At 45.4% G+C, this 19,120-nt stretch overlaps 1 protein-coding gene across 2 annotated transcripts in view; it reads left to right on the top strand.

Moving 5' to 3' along the window:
* The window catches only part of IL22RA2 (interleukin 22 receptor subunit alpha 2), a 25,609-nt gene extending 7,321 nt beyond the window's left edge, over positions 1-18,288 (top strand). For both annotated transcript variants that reach the window (XM_075594809.1, XM_075594811.1), the window contains 3 exons: positions 439-586; positions 8,342-8,478; positions 15,594-18,288. In XM_075594809.1, the coding sequence (XP_075450924.1) occupies positions 439-586; positions 8,342-8,478; positions 15,594-16,118 (810 nt within the window). In that variant the 3' untranslated portion in view covers positions 16,119-18,288. The remainder of the gene's footprint in view (positions 1-438; positions 587-8,341; positions 8,479-15,593) is intronic.
* Positions 18,289-19,120: the final 832 nt, after the last annotated feature.

The raw sequence follows: 19,120 nt of genomic DNA on the forward strand, positions 1-19,120 counted from the left end.
GGTTGGAGAGATACGGATCATAGGGGTCACTTAGCCGGGTCGTGGGTAGGAGAGGAGCAGAATGGTCGAGAATAAGCCGGGCAGGGTGCTTCCGATCAGCAAACATCACAAGGTTTATGCTCAGCCAACTTCCTGGTTGTAGGGCTGAGCCTAAATAGGAGAACTGGCGAATCAAATGCCGAATTGCTGCTGCAGGCAGGAAAGAACCTGGAACCAATCAGGCAACTGGACCTTGGCGGGGGTGGAGTCTGCGATGTATCTTACAATGGGGAAGACAGACATCTCTTGAAAGCTTGTATTAAAATATAAATTGTTAGTCCAAATAAAAAGGGAATCTCCTTACACTGAAGTACTCATTTACTCTGCACTATAACAACTGGACTAACACGGCTATTTCTACTTTATGCATGACATTAGAAACTTGTTATCTTTTTTCAGTTGTCCAGGACATATGATACTACAGAGAATATTAGGAATATATCAAATTTAACCCCTGGCTCTAGCTACTGCATTAGTGTTGCAATAGAATTTTGGTATATGAAGAAAACAAGCAGCCCAAGTCCAGAACAGTGTGTGACACTGGAAGGTGAGCCTTTACAAATGCCATGCAAGGTACTGTAGAACACACATGGTAAAGCACCTTAATAGGAAGGCTCTGAGATTCAGACCAGGAAATCAGAGCTCAAATATCTATTGTGTCATAATGTCCTCACTTAAGGGTTTATTCATTAAAGGTGCAGTCCCCCCTAGAACCAAACTGTACTAATGGCAGACATGTTACATCTGAATGACTGAATGCGCTTTGTTTAGTTTGTAAACAGGGTGAGCTGAAACTTGGAGGGGTTTGATTTCCTATGACTACTCCATTCTGTGAGTCGCAGGGCCGGCCTCTAGGGCAAGGCGAGTAAGGTGAACCCGTGCTCCCTTTTCTCCCTCCTCCTGATGACGCTGGGGTCTAAATTCCACCAGGAGAGGGGAGAGCTGCTGGGAGGAGCCGGGGTGCCCCAAATTGGTGCAGGACTGCACCGCCGCTCACCTCAAGATAGGAACGGGGGAGAGGGGTGTGTGTGTATCTGGGGGAGGTGGGCGGTGTGCGCATGTGTGTGTGCGCATGTGTATTAGCTGGGGAGGTCTTACCTTATGCAGAGCTGCCTTCCTTCTGCAGCATTGCATTGTCACGGCGACACTTGCATTGCCAAGAGGATGCAATGGTTGACTGCTCCACAGATATGGTGAACATGAGCAGAATGGAAGAGGACAGACCTCCTCTTCTGTACAGGTGGTGTTCACCACATCTGTGGAGAGGTCTTCCTCTTCCAGAAGGAGAAGGAGTGGGTCAGTGAGTAAAGACACTGACTGAGATTGTTGCTGGGGACCCTGGTTCAATTCTCGGTGTCAGCTCCTTGTGACCTTGGGCAAGTCAGTTTATCTCTCTGTGCATCAGGCACCCTAAAAAAAACACATAGATTGTAAACTCCACAGGCAGGGACCTGTGCCTGCAAAATGTCTCTGGTAAGCGCTGCATACAATTAGAAGCGCTATACAAAAACATGCTATTATTATTATTATTATTTGCATCACTGCAGAGAAGCAAATCTGTAGTGCTGTAGCCCCTCTGATACTGAAAGGGTTAAACTACTAAATTGTCAATGTATTGTTAACTATGATGCTTTAAAAGAATTTCACTCAGTGGACACTTTGGTGTTTTTTTTATCATACAATTATTAAAAATAATCTATGCCTCAAGTTTCCTGGCTGGCTGCTGGCTGGGTTCCTATCCACAAATACTTTCTGCCTTTGGCTAGGTAGGCAGCTGTCAACCGCATTGTGTTGTCATGTAAGCTCATCAGTTACATCATAACGCATATTGTTGGCTAGCTACAAATGTTGGAACATCCCGGAGGAGGTATCGGCCATTGGGTGACTTGTGTGAATTTAATATTTACTTTTTTTTTAGTCTGGTGTGCATGCTCACACATTTTGAAGTACACTCACGTGTGGTAGTAACTTTCAACACTACCAACTGCTGATATAGTACATTCTTCAAGACCGGTTTTAATTTTAGTTTGTACTGTATATACAGACTATGGGTATTAGCTCCAAGCATATGTAATTCAGTTCAAGATATGATAAATAGTTTGTTTCATGCCTAAGAGTAGAGATTCCGGGATTTTTTCGATTTCCCCCACAAAATCTGTTTCACAGTGTACAATCCACTAATGGATTTGGTCGATTTTAATCCACGCGGATTAATCAAAAACCACCATCGAGTAAAATCCATTGACGGATTTGTACAATTCAATCCACGGATACAGCAATCTGTTGGCGAATTGTTCAGAATCCGCCAACGGATTGTGGAATCCAGGGAGTGTATCTATTACTATTTTAGTGAAAGCACTGCCTGGATGTCCGGTGTCCCTAGGGGAAATCTCATTGGTCCCTTGGGTCGCCCGCCCCCGCACACCTCTCATTGGCCTGAGGCGGAGTGATGGCCCACACACACACACACACAACACAGCAGCTCTAAACACACACACACACACACACACACACAACACAGCAGCTCTATACACACACACACACACACACACACACACACACACACACACACACACACACACACACACACACACACACACAACACAGCAGCTCTACACACACACACAAACACAGCAGCTCTATACACACAACACACACACACACACACACACAGACACACACACAACACAGCAGCTCTATACACACACACACACACACAACACAGCAGCTCTATACACACACACACACACACACACAACACACAACACAGCAGCTCTATACACACACACACACACACCCTCTGTCCGCCCCCCTCCCCCTCCCCTCACGTGCGCCGTCCTGCACTGGCTCCGGACGGGAAGAGCGGCCCTCCTACCCAGCCGCTCCCTTACCTCCCCGGCGCTACCACCCGCTCAGGTAAATCACTGTGCGTCCCGCCTCAGCTCAGGCCCACTGCGCGTCCCGCCTCAGCCTCAGGCCCACTGCGCATGCCGCCTCAGCCTCAGGCCCACTGCGCGTCCCTCCTCAGCCTCAGGCCCACACACACAGGGCGCTTCCTACCGCGCTCAGCCTGACGTCACATCGAGCGGGCGCCGGGGGTGGGGATGGGGAGCGCGAGTCTTAGGCCCTCACAGGGTGCTTCCTGCAGCCGCCTGCACGCCTCACTCAGCAGGACGGCTAACATCGGGGACCAAGCGGGCTCCGGGGGGGAGGGGGGGGAGCGCGAGTCACAGGGAACGGGGGGGGGGGAGTCACGGGGAACGGGGGGGGGGAGTCACGGGGAACAGGGGGGGGCCACCAGCCGAACCAGCAGGGGGACGGACGCACGGAGGAGGGGGGGGGAAATGCCCATACATAAATTATGACAATACATATGCCCACTGCTCTCCACCCCCCCACTCCCCTTTCCCCCCCCCCCCCCCCCGCTCCCCTTTTCCCCCCCCCCGCTCCCCTTTCTCCCCCCCCGCTCCCCTTTCTCCCCCGCTCCCCTTTCTCCCCCCCCGCTCCACTTTCTCCCTCCCCCCCGCTCCCCTTTCTCCCCCCCCCGCTCCCCTTTCTCCCCCCCCGCTCCCCTTTCTTCCCCCCTTTCTCCCCGCCCCTCCCCTTTCTACCCCCCCTCCCCTTTCTACCCCCCCCCCGCTCCCCTTTCTCCCCCCCCCGCTCCCCTTTCTCCCCCCCCGCTCCCTTTCTCCCCCCCCCGCTCACCCTTTCTCCCCCCCACTCCCCCTTTCTCCCCCCCGCTCCCCTTTCTCCCCCCCCGCTCCACTTTCTCCCCCCCCCCCCCCGCTCCCCTTTCTCCCCCCCCCCGCTCCCCTTTCTACCCCCCCCGCTCCCCTTTCTACCCCCCCCGCTCCCCTTTCTCCCCCCCGCGCCCCTTTCTCCCCCCCCCGCTCCCCTTTCTCCCCCCCCCGCTCCCCTTTCTCCCCCCCCGCTCCCCTTTCTCCCTCCCCCACTCCCCTTTCTCCCCCCCCCACTCCCTTTCTCCCCCCCGTGCCCCTTTCTCCCCCCCACTCCCCTTTCTCCCCCCCCGTCCCCTTTCTCCCCCCCCCGCTCCCTTTCTCCCCCCCCGCTCCCCTTTCTCCCCCCCCCCGAAACCTTTACAACAAATACTCACCTATTGTTCAACGAGTTATAATAATACTACCTATTACGCATTTACATCTCGGGCATCGCCGGTCTCTCAGCTAGTTGGTAATAAAAATAGACAATCCGCAAAAGGCGAATAACCCTTTTTGAGATTGATCCGCTTGAAATCCGCGGACCAAGGAACCAGCTGATCCACTGCGAATCCAAATTGATCCAAAAATGTGTCCATCTCAACCTGAAAGTACTGTACAGAACGGCAGAAAAACAGAAGTTACTTTCAACTTCCCACACGTCCATATTGCAATCAGCTGGATGTACTCACAACAAATTTGGTACACAGCATCTCGCAGACCAGGACAAGAAATGTACCCTATTAGTGCTGATTCTAAGTATATCTATACTATAATTCTAAGTTGGATTCCGTTTGTTAGTTTCTTTTTATGCCTGAGGCATCGAAATCACAGAAATGGCACCACGTAGCACAACAAAACTTCACTGGAAATTCTGCTGCGGATTTGAAGGTCAACGCAAATATGTGAGCTTCCAATGTGACTCACCTCATTATGGACATTCTAAACTTCCCTCGGCTGTCCAGCAAAAATGATAGAGCGGGGTGGGGGGCTTGACTAAGAAGGGAGGGTGCCGTGTCCTTGCCTGGATCGGGGCTGTGTGTGGATCTCTGTGTCTCTGTGTTTATGTGTGATGTGAGATGTGTGGGGGAGATGTACAAGTGGGAGAAGAGATGTGCCAACTAGTGGGGGGAGATGTGCCAGCTAGCGGGGGAGATGTACCAGCGGGGCAGGAGGATGACATGTGCCAGCAGCGGGGGGAGATGTACCAACGGGGGAGGGGAGGGGTGCGGGAACATTTGCCACCAGCGAGGGGAGATGTACCATTGGGGGGGGTGGGGAGAGGGGCGGCCGGGGACATGTTCCAGCAGCGGGGGAGACCACACACCACACAGACAGACACACACATATACACACACAGACAGACACACAGACACACACAGACAGGGTCAAATCTCACCTTGCACTAAATCCAGCAGCGGGGGGGGGGGGGGGGAGCCGGGGAGATGTGCCGGCAGCGGGGGGGGGGGGGGGAGGGGAGGGGGGACCGGGGACATGTTCCGGCAGCAGGATGAAACACACGCACAGACAAACACACACATATACACATACACACACACACAGACACACAGACAGGACAAATCTCACCCCACACACTACATCCAGCAGCAGGGGGGTGGGGAGGGGGGGGGCGGGAGATGTATTCAATATTAAATTCCCCGGGCGAAGCCGGGCACCAAATCTAGTAGAATATAAATCAGAAACAAGGTCTGTCTCCGTTTCCACCTCACACAGCAGGCCATTTGAGCCAAGCCGCAGCTCAGATGTTTCCAAACCATGGGAGTTTCGGATTTTGCCCCTTCAAACGTACCCATCTCAATAAATAAGTGATACTTATTTTACTAATGTAATGTTACAAAATAAAAGATAGCCCTATTAATGTTACATATTATACTTGTACGGACAGAATTCAGTCTTGGATAGACTGATATTTTTTCTAATTTCTTAAATGGACAATTTTAAATACAATTTCCGAAAATAGGAGGATTCCTTGAAGAGAATTTTTCTAATAACAGATGTTGACATGACATTACCTGTAACATGCTGTGTAACAGCTATATGTTTTATGTTTATTTGCAATGGTGTCCTCTGTAACTCTTGGAATTTTTAGAATACAACATATACAACTTCAAAAGGCACACCGTGCATATATTTTATGCACATTTTTCGCAACTTCTGTTTCTCTGTCTTTCTGTTCTCTCATCGATGAAACTAACTTTTTCTCATCTTGCGTTGAATTACATATCCTTGGAGCTATCTGTCAGTATACAGTATATGGTCTTTAGAATGTACTGTATCAGCAGTTGGTATTGTTGGAAGTTACTACCACACGTGAGTGTCCTTCAAACTTAGTGAACATGCACAGTTAAGTTAATATTAACTTTTTTTTTATTATTGAAACAAAGGTGCAAGGTATAGGGAGGGGTGAGTGGATGCAAAACGTACACCGCAAAAGCAGAAAAGACCGTCATAGCAGACACTAGATTACATACAGTAGTCAACATAAGCTTTACACGCTAGTAAAGACACATTTATTGTACGATTGGTGTGCCTGCCTTTTAAAATCTTTATACACACACAATATATTATATATATATATATATATAATTATATATATATATTTATTCGCCAAATAGGCAAACGGCAGCTCGCGCATTCGCTATCAGCACGTCCTGAACACCAATACCGTCTCCCTACCTACCTGTGTGTGTGTGTATATATGTATAATACGAGCTTGAGACAAAAGGTGGCACTGAGTGCTCATTTGCATGTCATTTCCCAGAATCCCTTGCTGCAGTGGAAGCGCTGTATGCTGGGTGACAATGGGGAAAGACAGGGGTTGCAGACCTGTCTAAGACATGCAAATGAACATACAGTAATATTTACAGTTGCTATATATATATATATATATATATATATATATATATATATTAGAAAAAGAAAAGAGAAAAGCGCCCGATCCTTGTGTAAAATCAGATGAACATTTTAATAAATCATGGACAAGACAAATGCACACTTACAAGTGCATGTGGTACTAGATACCGGAAGGACTTTACCTACGTTTCCTTGGTCTCTCTCTGGTGCCGAAGGCAGGTCAGCCACCGACATTGCAACTACGGTGGCTGACCTGCCTTCGGCACCAGAGAGAAACCAAGGAAACGCAGGCAAAGTCCTTCCGGTATCCAGTACCACATGCGTGCGGAGCAATGGCGGACGCACGCTGATGAGAAGCTCCTGACGGATGGTTGATATACACCCTGGAGAAAACGGCGTTCTCAAATACTGGAATACGAATTAATCGTGAGATTGCAGAGCGGAGGTGACTGTGGAGTCTTCGTTTGGTGCATGGGCAGGTCCCATAAAAAGCCTGTTTTTATTAGACAAATGTAAGTGTGCATTTGTCTTGTCCATGATTTATTAAAATGTTCATCTGATTTTACACAAGGATCGGGCGCTTTTTCTCTTTTCTTTTTCTAATAGGTACTATGGGAACTTGGTGAGCCCAAGAAGAAGCAGCCTGGACCTTTGTTTTATTCATTCATGGACTTCATTTGACTTAAGTATTTTTTATAGTTCATTTTTTGTATTTTTATGCTACACAGATTATTGCAATAATTTTTTTTTCACATTTTTGCACATTTTTTACAATTTTTTTGTTTGGTTTATTTATGTTTTTTCATTATATTACAATTTATCTTGTATAGGCAAGCACTAGTTGGTTCATGTAATTATCATATTCAATATTGGTATTTGGTGCAACATTTTGGCACACGTCACCAGAGGGGCAGCGATTTGGGTGTGCTGGAAAAGGTGCGCTGTCTTTAAAACTGTTCCTATATATATATATATATATATATATATATATATATATATATGTGTGTGTGTGTGTGTGTGTGTATAGAGAGAGAGAGAGAGATAATCCACTCCAGCAGGAGCAGACACAAGACAGCACTCAAAGGTAAGTAAGAAAACTTGTATTCAAAAATAAACATAGCACAAACATGACCAACGTTTGGTCCTCGTGGGACCTTCCTCAGGGTGGTGCTGGTCCCACGAGGACCGAAACGTTGGTCATGTTTGTGCGATGTTTATTTTTGAATACACGTTTTCTTACTTACCTTTGAGTGCTGTCTTGTGTCTGCTCCTGCTGGAGTGGATTACTTTCCTCTTACTATTGGTATAGGACATGCACCGCAAACTGTTTATGGTATTGGGAGTGCTGGCTGCCCCATTTTGTTTTATATATATATATATATTTGTATGTATGTATATATGTATATATTTTAGACAGGGCGGCACTTATGAAACAATGGAAACTAGCCTGGGTGCTCTTGGATGTGTGAATAGAGCATGTAGACTGTCAAGCTTCTTTGAATAAAATCAAAAAGTATTTTATTTTAAATATACATTGACCTTTCAGTCCCCTTCCTGTGCTAAACCTGTGGATATGTAAAAGATGCATATGAAATGTAACATACAGTATTATTAATTTATAAATACAGTTAAAAATATACCCAGAAAAATATATTTAAGTGCAGTTTAATATAACTCTTATTCAATCTGGTACAACTTTTTTTTTCTCCCAGGTACAATAGCAAAAGAAATCTACTTAGGATCAGTTGCGGCAGCTCTTGGAGTTTTTATAGTAGTTTGCATTCTGGCAATATACCTAATATTGGACAAATATGTGTTTCATCCCAAAATGCAGCTTCCTTCAAATCTGGTAAGTCCTGCATCAGTTTAGTAAGTTCAAGGTTTCAAATAATTGGGCAAATTCTCTCAGGATATTTGTGGGGAAAAAACACACGGCTGGGCAATACATCTAAATAGAAAAGGACATAGATCTCAACAAAAATGTCCAATGCACTCACAAGTGTAGGTAATGAAGCCTTCTGATATAAGTAAACAGGTGCTTGAGTTCTTACTGTAGGTAGTCGTCTCAGGGTTGTATTCCTCAGAGAAAAGAAGACATAAAATGTTTTTACTTACAAATGAATAAAACATATCAAATCAGAACCCTCATAAATATTAAAAGCAAATAGACCAGTGCTTTGCAGCACTTTTGGTCTGTCCTTCTGACTCAAACACAGTCCAGGGCCTCCTGCATCTTCTATCGGGTCAGCGCTGTCCCTGACTGGTTTAGATGACATCACGTTGCTTCCAGAGTCGATCGCAGTGCAGTTTCCACCACTGCTGGGTCTCTCAGCCAATCACCCTATGTGTTTCACAGGTCATACAGCTTCCTCCTGGGTCAGAATGTGTTAACATGTGAAACAGTGCCAGACAGTGTTAAATGTCCTGTCCTTGATGACGTAGATGACTGTATATGGTCCTATAGTATTCCCTTATGATGTAGATATTAGACCCCATATTCCCTCATCCCTCATGATGTAGATATTGATGTAGACCCCATATTCGGTCATCTGCATCATACAGCGGATTGTACTGCACCGACACACTTTATTCGAGCAAATACCCAGTATGTACCTGGCAGATACCTGGAATGCGCCGCTCCTCACCTCTGACAAGCCCCGTTGCATTTGCCTTCCCAGCCTGGGTTCATGCCTGGCTGACGGGCGGCTGATCTGTTAAATGATAATGATTAGGATTTAATAGGCTGCAATGCTTCACGTGTCTACCAGATGGCATAAATTCATGAATTGTAATGCAGTATATATATATATACTGTGCAGTATTGCAGCCAGCGGGAATAAAATGCTTCAATCTCTGCCTGGAAAATACCTCAATGCACTCGGGCAGAAAACAGTCACAAACCTCAATACACCCGGGTATACCCGAATTCGTGGGACTAGCCGAGCTCGAATAAAGTGTGTCGCCAGTGTACATTGCCAGACAGTTTTAAATGACCGGTCATACCCCAGCTACTGCCATAATTTGTGGAATGCCCATACGGTACCTCTTCTCCATTCGTTCATCAAGTTGTTTTATTTATTTATATTTATTTATAAAATATTTTACCAGGAAGTAATACATTGAGAGTTACCTCTCGTTTTCAAGTATGTCCTGGGCACAGAGTAAAACAAATAATACATGGTTACAAATACAGTTACATAAATGAACAAGGTATACATTTATATACAAGACATTGCATGCACAGTTAAAGAAAATATATATTATGAGCGTATGAAACAGTTACAGACCAGATTAAAGTGTGAGACAGCCTTAGATTTGAAAGAACTTAAGCTGGTGGTGGATATGAGAGTCTCTGGTAGGTTGTTCCAGTTTTGGGGTGCACGGAAGGAGAAGGAGGAACGTCCGGATACTTTGTTGAGTCTTGGGACCATGAATAGTCTTTTGGAGTCTGATCTCAGGTGATAGGTACTGCATGTGGTAGGGGTGAGGAGCTTGTTCAGGTAGCTGGGTAGCTTGCCCAGAAAGTATTTGAGGGTGAGACAGGAAAGGTGAACTTTGCGCCTAGACTCTAGTGATGACCAATCTAGTTCTTTGAGCATTTCGCAGTGATGTGTGTTGTAGTTGCATTGGAGAACAAAACGACAAATTGAATTGTAGAGGGTGTCAAGTTTGCTAAGGTGGGTTTGAGGAGCCGAGCCATATACTATGTCTCCATAGTCAATAATTGGCATTAGCATCTGCTGTGCAATACGCTTTCTGACCAGGAGACTTAGGGAGGATTTGTTCCTGTAAAGTACCCCTAGTTTGGCATAGGTCTTGGTTGTCAGGGTATCAATGTGCATCCCGAATGTTAAGTGGGAGTCAAACCATAAGCCCAGGTATTTAAAACTAGTGACAGGTGTTAGGGTGGTTTTAGCGTTGGTTCTAATCAGGAGCTCAGTCACTGGAAGCTTTACAAATTTAGTCTTGGTCCCAAATACCATTGTTACAGTCTTGTCAGTGTTTAAAAACAGTTTGTTTTGGGAAATCCAGTTTTCGAGTCTCAAAAAGTCAGACTGAAGTATGTGTTGAAGGTCAGAGAGGCTATGGCTGTGTGCATACAGGATTGTGTCATCTGCATACATGTGTATTGAGGCTTCCTTACAAGCTGTGGGAAGATCATTAATGAACACTGAGAAGAGTAGGGGCCCCAGAACAGAGCCTTGCGGGACACCACAGGTGATATCCAGGGGGTTGGAGTTAGAGCCTGAGATGGACACATGTTGGGATCTTCCTGATAGGATAGGAGCAAACGACAAGGAGGTATACATGAACAAAAAATTATTATATTATTATATATGGAGGTTCAACCAATTAATGGCACTGAAGTCAGTATGATCAAATGAAGATTAATACTGCGGCAAGCCCATTCTGAAGCATGGACTCCCGTAGCTCTATCCCGGCAGACACTGTCCATGGTGCTGTGGAATTAGTTTTGTTTGTCCGCAGCAACGAAGTAACAGTAAGTCTGGCTGCATCTGTAAGTGTTCTTACTGCTCCCTTTGGTCGGTGTTGTTTGGGAGAGGGAAGGAGCAATTAGCTGGGGAGATGACTGTTCGGCAGAGAGGCAGACATAAAATAAAATGGAGAGGTGATTTGTCATGGACAGGGTGGGGGTTCGGCTCCTATTGTGAAACTGAAGAGACATTTTGCCAATTCTAGAGGCTCAGTTAAAGCAGAAGGCACAACAATGTCAGCAGTTGTAGACATAACAGTAGCAGCAGCGGTAGTACTGTTGCTGCACCCCCTGTAGGCATAACTCAGGAGACTGCTGCTATAGTTTATGTTTAGCTGTGCTGAGTTGAGCCTCGGAGGAGGTCATTATTCTACCTTCTTCAATCCCACTCTAGTAGCTATGGCCAGTTTTGAGGACTTGGTGGTCTTTTTCTAACTTGTAGCAGGAGATTCTGCCATCCTTGTGATCATTCTCAGCTGATGTGTTTTAAGTGACAGTGTTACAATTGTGCTCGCCACAAACCAAGGCCGGACCGCGGTGCTGAGGTGGGGTTTTGAAATCACCGACCTTAGACTGCGCAGACTGGTCCGCAGTGCGAAGTTCGTAGTCGTACATAGCAGGGTGAGGATTGGAGAAGGCAGCATCGTCGTTATTCAAGCAAGAGTTCGGCAACAGGTAGACAGGAGTTCCCCGCTTCAGCTTAGGAGTGTGAATGCAGGAGTGGCCTCTGCGCGAGGAGCAGCCTCGGCCCATGACGCCGGTCTCAGCAGGGGGAGACAGCAGGCTGGCCAAAATACATCACGGGGCAGCATCGGGGGAAAACCAAATGCTTCAGCACAGACGACCAAAGCAGGCCTCTGCGTGGAGAATAGCAGCAGGCCTCAGGGACACAGGAAATCAGGCCTCTGCGTAGAAGCGTAGCAGCAGGCCTCAGGTTACTCAGGAACACAGGCCTCTGCGGCAAGTGTAGCAGCAGGCCTCAGGATACTCAGGAACACAGGCTTCTGCGGAAAGCGTAGCAGCAGGCCTCAGGATACTCTGGAACACAGGCCTCTGCGGGAAGCGCAGCAGCAGGCCTCAGGACACTCAGGAACACAGGCCTCTGTGGGAAGCGTAGCAGCAGGCCTCAGGATACCCAGGAACTACTAACAAAAACCAGAGAGGTTAGAACACAAGGAGGTTAGAACACAGAGGCTTGTGGCAGAACACGTAACGTCCAAGGAAGGACTTATGCTTGGGTCTGAACTAGTGCCAAAGCCACCATATAAAGGGCAGAGATCCAATCACAGGGGGAGGGTGTGTGAGCATTCCTCCAATGATGGAGCACAGGGCAGAAGCTGCAATGATAGGCAGCACATGTGCCATTGATTGCCAGAGGAAGCCTTTGTAACTGCAGAGGTCTGCAAGGCTATAATCAAAGCCAGGAGCGGATTCCTTACAGACAGTGAGTGTTGATACCTGTACTTCCTCTGCCCAAATCCATCTGTTTGAACACGTGTGAGAAGGAAATGGAGCAGCAAGTGTTGATGCAGTTCATGTTGGTGAGAGTGATTCTGGACCACAGGCCCAGTTCGAGCCTGTTTAGTACCCCATAAGGGACATCACTGTTTCTAGTTTCAGCTGCCCCACCAAGCTCTGCTACACCCAGCAACTTGTCTGCTTCTCTTTGTGCTCTAGCTGGGGCTAAGCAACAATGACCAGCAGGTGATAAAGTGGAGGGCCAGGAGGAAGCATTATGGCAGGGCTGTCAAACTCACCACCAACAAGGTGTTGCAATGTGGCCCGTGCTCGTGAGCTGACATTGGGGAGATCTGGGACAGGAGCCCCATGCCCGGTAACTGGGCCCGGCACTGGAAGTTGCTGTTGGGCTGCCTCCTCCCCCATGGTGCGTGTCTCCTCCCCCCTGCAGCGCATCTCCTCCTCATGGTGCTATTGTGTGTATTGTGGGGCAGGTTGCTTATTGTGTGTGTGGGTTTTATTGGGGGAGAGGGGTATTGTGTGTGTGTATTGTGGGGCAGGGGGGATTGTGTGTGTATTGTGCAGCAGGAGGGTAATGTGTATATGTATTGTGGGGCGGTGTGTGTGCGTATTCTGGGGCAGGAGGTTATTGTGGGTGTGTGTGTATTGTGATGCAGGAGGGATATTGTTTGTGTATTGTTGGGTGTGGGGTATTGTGTGTGCGTATTGGGGTGAAGTTTTTTTTGTGTGTGTGTATTGTGGGCCGGGGGGTATTGTGTGTATGTATTGTGGGGCAGGGGGAGTATTATGTGTGTGTGTGTATTGTGGGGGGGGGGTGGTGGTATTGTGTGTGTGTATTAGGGAGGGAGGTATTGTGTGTGTGTGTATTGTGGGTCGGGGGGTATTGTGTGTGTATAGTGGGGCAGGGGGGTTATTGTGTTTGTTTGTATTGTGGGGCATTGGGCATTATGTCTGTGTATTGTGCAGCAGGGTATGTGTTTTGTGTATGTGTATTGTGGGTTGGGGTGGGGGTATTGGGTGTGTGTATTCTGGGGCAGGGGGTTATTATGTGTGTTTGTGTATTGTGGGGCGGGGGGTGTTGTGTGTGTATTGTGGGGAAGTGTTAGAAAAGTTCCTGGCACCCATTTCCTTGGGCCCAGAACCAGTGTCGCATTTCAAAATCTGCCACACCTAGACACAGCTGTTGCAGCGGCCTCCTTACCTGCTGCCCCCCGGCTCCTTCTGAACCGCAGTGACATCACCAACGTGCCGTCATGTTGCCATGAGAACACGACATCATGAGGCGACGTCACGTTTGTGACGTCCGCGGCGTCATTTGACGCTGTATTTCAGGAGGAGGAGGGAGGCAGGTAAGCAGCCGTCCACAACAGATAAAATTACTTCCTATTAGATCCGATAGGCCCAAGAGCACGGAAAAAGTATATGTGGGTGGACATTTTTGCTGCCCCATGCTCGGGCCTAACCGGAAATCCGCTACTGCCCAGAACAGAACAAATTTGAAGAACGGGGCCCCCATTGTGTGTATGTATTGTGGGGCAGGGGGGATGTATGTATGTATGTATGTACAGTATGTATGTATGTATGTGTGTGTATGGTGGGTGAAGGAACAAGAGTGAAAGAGCAAGAGGGAGGGGGGTTGGGGTTGGAGGGGGGGTTGGGGTTTGGGGGGGTTTGAAGAACGGGCCCCCATTGTTTGCTCGCTGACGGTTATACTTTGGTCTATACTTCCAATGTCATCTATCTTTATTCCCCCTCCCCCTGCTCCTCATGCCTTTCTCACGTCTTTTCCCCTAGTGTCTTTCGCCCACATCCTTCATGTCATTCCATCTTTTCCCCTTTTGTCCCATCCTCTGTGTTTATTTTCTTCCTCTTCATCTCTTTCACTCTTTTCCTTCCTTAATGTATTTTTCTTCTTTCCTTTCCCAATGGGGTTTCTCAACTTATCCCCCCCCCCCCCTCCATCTCTATCTCTCCTCCAAAGTCTTTCTCCCCACTCCTGTGACTATTATTTTCCCCTTTATGTTTCTCTTTTTCTCCCAGCATGTCTTTCTGTCCCCTCTTCCGCTAATATGTTTCACTCTCTTCTCCCTCCAGTAGCAGGTATTTCTGTTCTCTCTCCCCCCTTAAATGTCTTTTTCTCCCCTCTTCCCCAACATCTCTCTTCTCTCCTCCTCCAGTATGTCTTTCTCTCTCCTCCACCCCCCCCTAGCATGTCTCTTTCCTCTCTCTTTCCCTAGCATATCTTTCTCTACCCTCTTCCCCCAGCATGTCTTTTTCTCACCTTCCCCTAGGATATCTTTCCCTCTCCCCCTAGCATATCTTTCTCCTTCTCTCCCCCCCTAGAATGTCTTTCTCCTCCCCCCCAGCATGTCTTTCCCTCTCCCCCTAGCATCTCTCCCCTTCCTCCAGCATATAGTTCTCTCTCCTCTTCCCCCACATGTCTGTCTCTCTCCTCTCCCCATGTATTTATTTTCTTACACCATTTATATGATTATTTCTATCTGATCTCCTCTTGTGTATTAATCTGATTAATTTCATCTGGCTTTATTTCTCCTCTTTAACACCCCCTCATGTCTAAAACCATAACACGGACATTTTTTAGAACTAAAACATGCGTGAAAGAGCCCACCCTGTTACCTAAACTGGTTAAAGCCATCTTCTGAAATCCTTATTGCTACAGTTTTACGCATATACTTAATTTTGTTGCACCCTGTCCTTTTGAAAGACATATTATGCATATCATGTTTAATAATAACATTGCACTTGTTAAAGCCATGTTTCGCTATGCATTTTGAGTGACGTTAGCCCAGTGTGACATGTTCTGGTTTAAGATTTAGATAGGTAAAAATTAAAGGGGCTGTAAGATGTGCCGTAAGTTGCCTTATGACAGAAAACATCTTAGTAAATATGGCCCACAGTGTTGGTTTCCATTTTTCTTTACAGTTAGCTATACTATAACTGATAGCCCACATTTTGTCTCTGTTTCATAGATTTTACATGGTCTGGAATTAAAGGCAATAGTACATAGAGAGGAAGCAAGAGTATTTTTCCCTTCAACCTTTGAGAGCATGGAACTCACAAAATATGTACTGGAAGCTAAAGAAAACAGCAATGAGAAATCCCAAAACAAAAGATATATCTCAACAGAACCTTGGAAGAAAGAATATGTTAACTGCAGACAGAGGGAAATTGATCCTGGTGTTCTTTGCGATACAACTGTAGAACTGAGAAACCTGACTTATGTCACCAATGCTTCTGAAAACAATGTTACTGTGGACGATACCAATGATGGTATTTCAGCGCAGTGCATGTATCAACACATGGAAAGATTTACACAGCCACTGGAAATACTCGATTATTCAACTTGTCATGAAAAACAGAGCTACTTTAATGACCAGATTGCATTTGAGCAACAATGCATGAACAAAGGAGAACCACATATTAATCAGTATGGAGTGTTAAACTGTTTTAACGTAACTGGAAATTATGCCTTTCAGTCGTACAAAAGTCCTTAAAAGTTGAGTCAAAATAATAATGCTGACAAGGGTTGTTTATATTGATATGGGTGAAAGTGAATAAATAAAGAGCACTGCCTTAAAGCAGAGAGCCAGCCCAAATTATTACCAAAACTGAACTGGTCCTCAAATAGTTGTATTGCATTGTTTAGGGTGACTAGTATGCGAGCCCACTCCTGGCAGAAAAGCATCTTCTCTGCTGCCACAATTAGAGAGTAAAAATGGTGTATGCACAATCCCAGACTTAATAGTAACCTTGCAATAGTGAGTGTCTACATACAGTAAGCAACTAATGGACATAATTAAAGTTATAAGTGGAGTACCTCAAGGTTCAGTACTGGGAACACTGCTTTTAACATATTTATTTATAACCTTAAGGTTTGCATGGAGAAAAAGATTCCATCTTTGCTTTTATATGTATATATATATGTGTGGAACAGTAGGCAACTAGCGAGGTAAGGTAGGTGCATGTTCTATAGGATAAGCAGAAAACATGTTAACCCGCAAGGGAAACAAAGAACAGCACTCAAGTTATATGCAACAAATCTTGTAATGAAACAAGGAACACAAGCACAAACAATCCAATGTATATATATATAAAAACATTTATGGTATTTGTGTGTATATATTGTGAGAGTTGTCAGGGATAAGTAATAGCACCATGTCTAAAACAAAAATTTGCCCCAAGCTGACGTAAAAAAGACATCATCAGCAAAACTAAGGGTTTCTTTAAGTATAAGTTGCAAGGCGTGTTAAATGCACCTCAACACAGAAAACTTTCAAATACTTTTACTCATGGGTAACAAAGTAAGGTCATTTGATATATGACTTTATAGACTGTAACTCAGACCATGTAAGATATCTAACGCAGTGTCCATGCAAGAAGCAATATGTGGGGAGGACCACACACACATTAAAAATGCAAGTGGCTGAACACATAAGAAATATTGAAAAATGTCTGTTACAACATAGTGTGTCTAAACACTTTAAAGAAGTTGTCAGATTTGTTGTATTATATGATGTTAATATCTGTTGATTTATTTCTGTAACAGTATGAAATGATTTATATCGATGCAGTGACTGGTATATAGTATCAAGGGATTGATGAGTATTGGTTAGGGTGATAATCCTAATTGAGATTACACACCAAATTAATTAGTCACTTAATAGTCCAAATGCAGTTTCCGTATTTGATAGAACAGAGAATATGTGTATTCATTGTACATACGATTTGAGTTTATATGTATTCTACCATTACTGATTAATGGGTCTGGTTTAACATGCTTAGACAAAACGCGTAGGACGGCACCTATCAAGTGGTGAATTGGTTGACACAGCAGAGGTAACAGTGGAAGATGAACAAGGACATTTGAACTCTTATACAGTGATTTCTTTGTGGATGGCACCGCAGGAGTTGGCTGTTAGAAGAGCTCTCCAGGACCTCATCCTCCACTCTATGACCCAGGGGTCCCACTGCTCACGACACTTATCCCACCTTATCCTGCCCCGTCAGTGGATGATCTACTACACCATATGAGTTGGTGACTCGGGAACAACCAAAACGCCTGTGTTTCTCACGGAAAATGTGAATAGTATTACTAAACTTTCATCCGATTTTTTTGTGGTATCTCCGATGTACTACACTATATTTTTCTTGTTTGTTGTGTTTTTTCTATTTTTGCATATACTCCTGGTCGAGAGTGTGCCATGGACTCTGTTACTATTACTGATTATTCGTATGATTAGTATTGTTTGTGTTAGTTGTATCATAGAAAGGTTCTACACCTGCTATAAAGTAATGTTGTTCCTCTGGTTAGATGAATTGGTCTTTTGCATGGGATAATGATTTCATAGACGAGAGAGAACTACAGTAGTCCAGATCTCGTTATGATAGCTCCATTCTGGATTCATTTTAATAGTACATCTACCTATTAGACCCTGTTGATGGTGTGCCCGTTTGTTGAGCATATGTGTGTTTTTGTTGAGCATATGTATTGTGCATTTGTATGTGTATGGAGCTTGCATTTTGTATGGTGTGTATCTGGTGTGCTTGCATCTGTGTATGGTGTGTTGGCCGCCTGCTTCTTGGAATAGTTTGTTGGGCAAGATTTGTTAAGAATCTTAAGTTGCACTGCAACATGCTACACATTACATATTTGAGAAGTTACAGTATGTACACAAGCAAAAATAAAAAAATGAATTTAACGTCTTGTCTATACTATAATTTTCCATGCAGTGTGATCTTGTAAAGGTTGGCTATACAGCGATATATTAAATATTTAACTAAACATACAGTGTGAAGGATGTTGATCCAGGGAGAAATTTGATTACCGTTACTGGAGTCAGGAAGGAGTTTATTTTTTCCTTTTATGAGACTTAAAAACGCAATTAGAAGCCGTTTTTTTTTACCTTCATTTTTTTTCAATAAGGGATTGAAGCATGGGGTCTCTGGAGCTGAACCCCATTCAGTTCAGCTCCGGGGACCATCTGCTTTTGAAGGTACTTTCTTCCATACAGGATGCTGGTAGTCACTCCAGGCATCATGATATGGCTGCTTTTCAAAGCTCCCAGGGCCCTGTGGGCCTATAGGAAGCCATGACATCCTATTGGCCCATGTGACGAGGAAACTGAAAACTGCAGGGAAACCGGTAAGAATGTTAGGAAGCAGGGGGTCTTAAGAGCTGAAATTAATGGGACTCAGCTCAGAAGACCCCCTGTTTCAAATCTGTATTTAAAAAAATATATAATATATACATGGCCAAAGCATATAGAGTCAAGATATTGTGGTGCCATTGCTGTCCTCCAGGGGCTGAATGGGGCAGCTATTGGACTTTTTCACCACAGAGAGTTAATTTAATCCTCCCTAGAGAAAAGCAGCAGCTGAAGCTAATCTGCCTACTCTAAATGATCAAGAAATGCCTTAAGAGTATGGAAGCAGCAAGGCACTGAGAGACAGTTTTCCTCAGAGAAGGGGGGAGACAGAAAAGCTCCCCAGCTAACGG

This window comes from Ascaphus truei, chromosome 4, assembly GCF_040206685.1.
Source record: "Ascaphus truei isolate aAscTru1 chromosome 4, aAscTru1.hap1, whole genome shotgun sequence".
In the NCBI taxonomy this organism is placed as follows: Eukaryota; Metazoa; Chordata; class Amphibia; order Anura; family Ascaphidae; genus Ascaphus; species Ascaphus truei.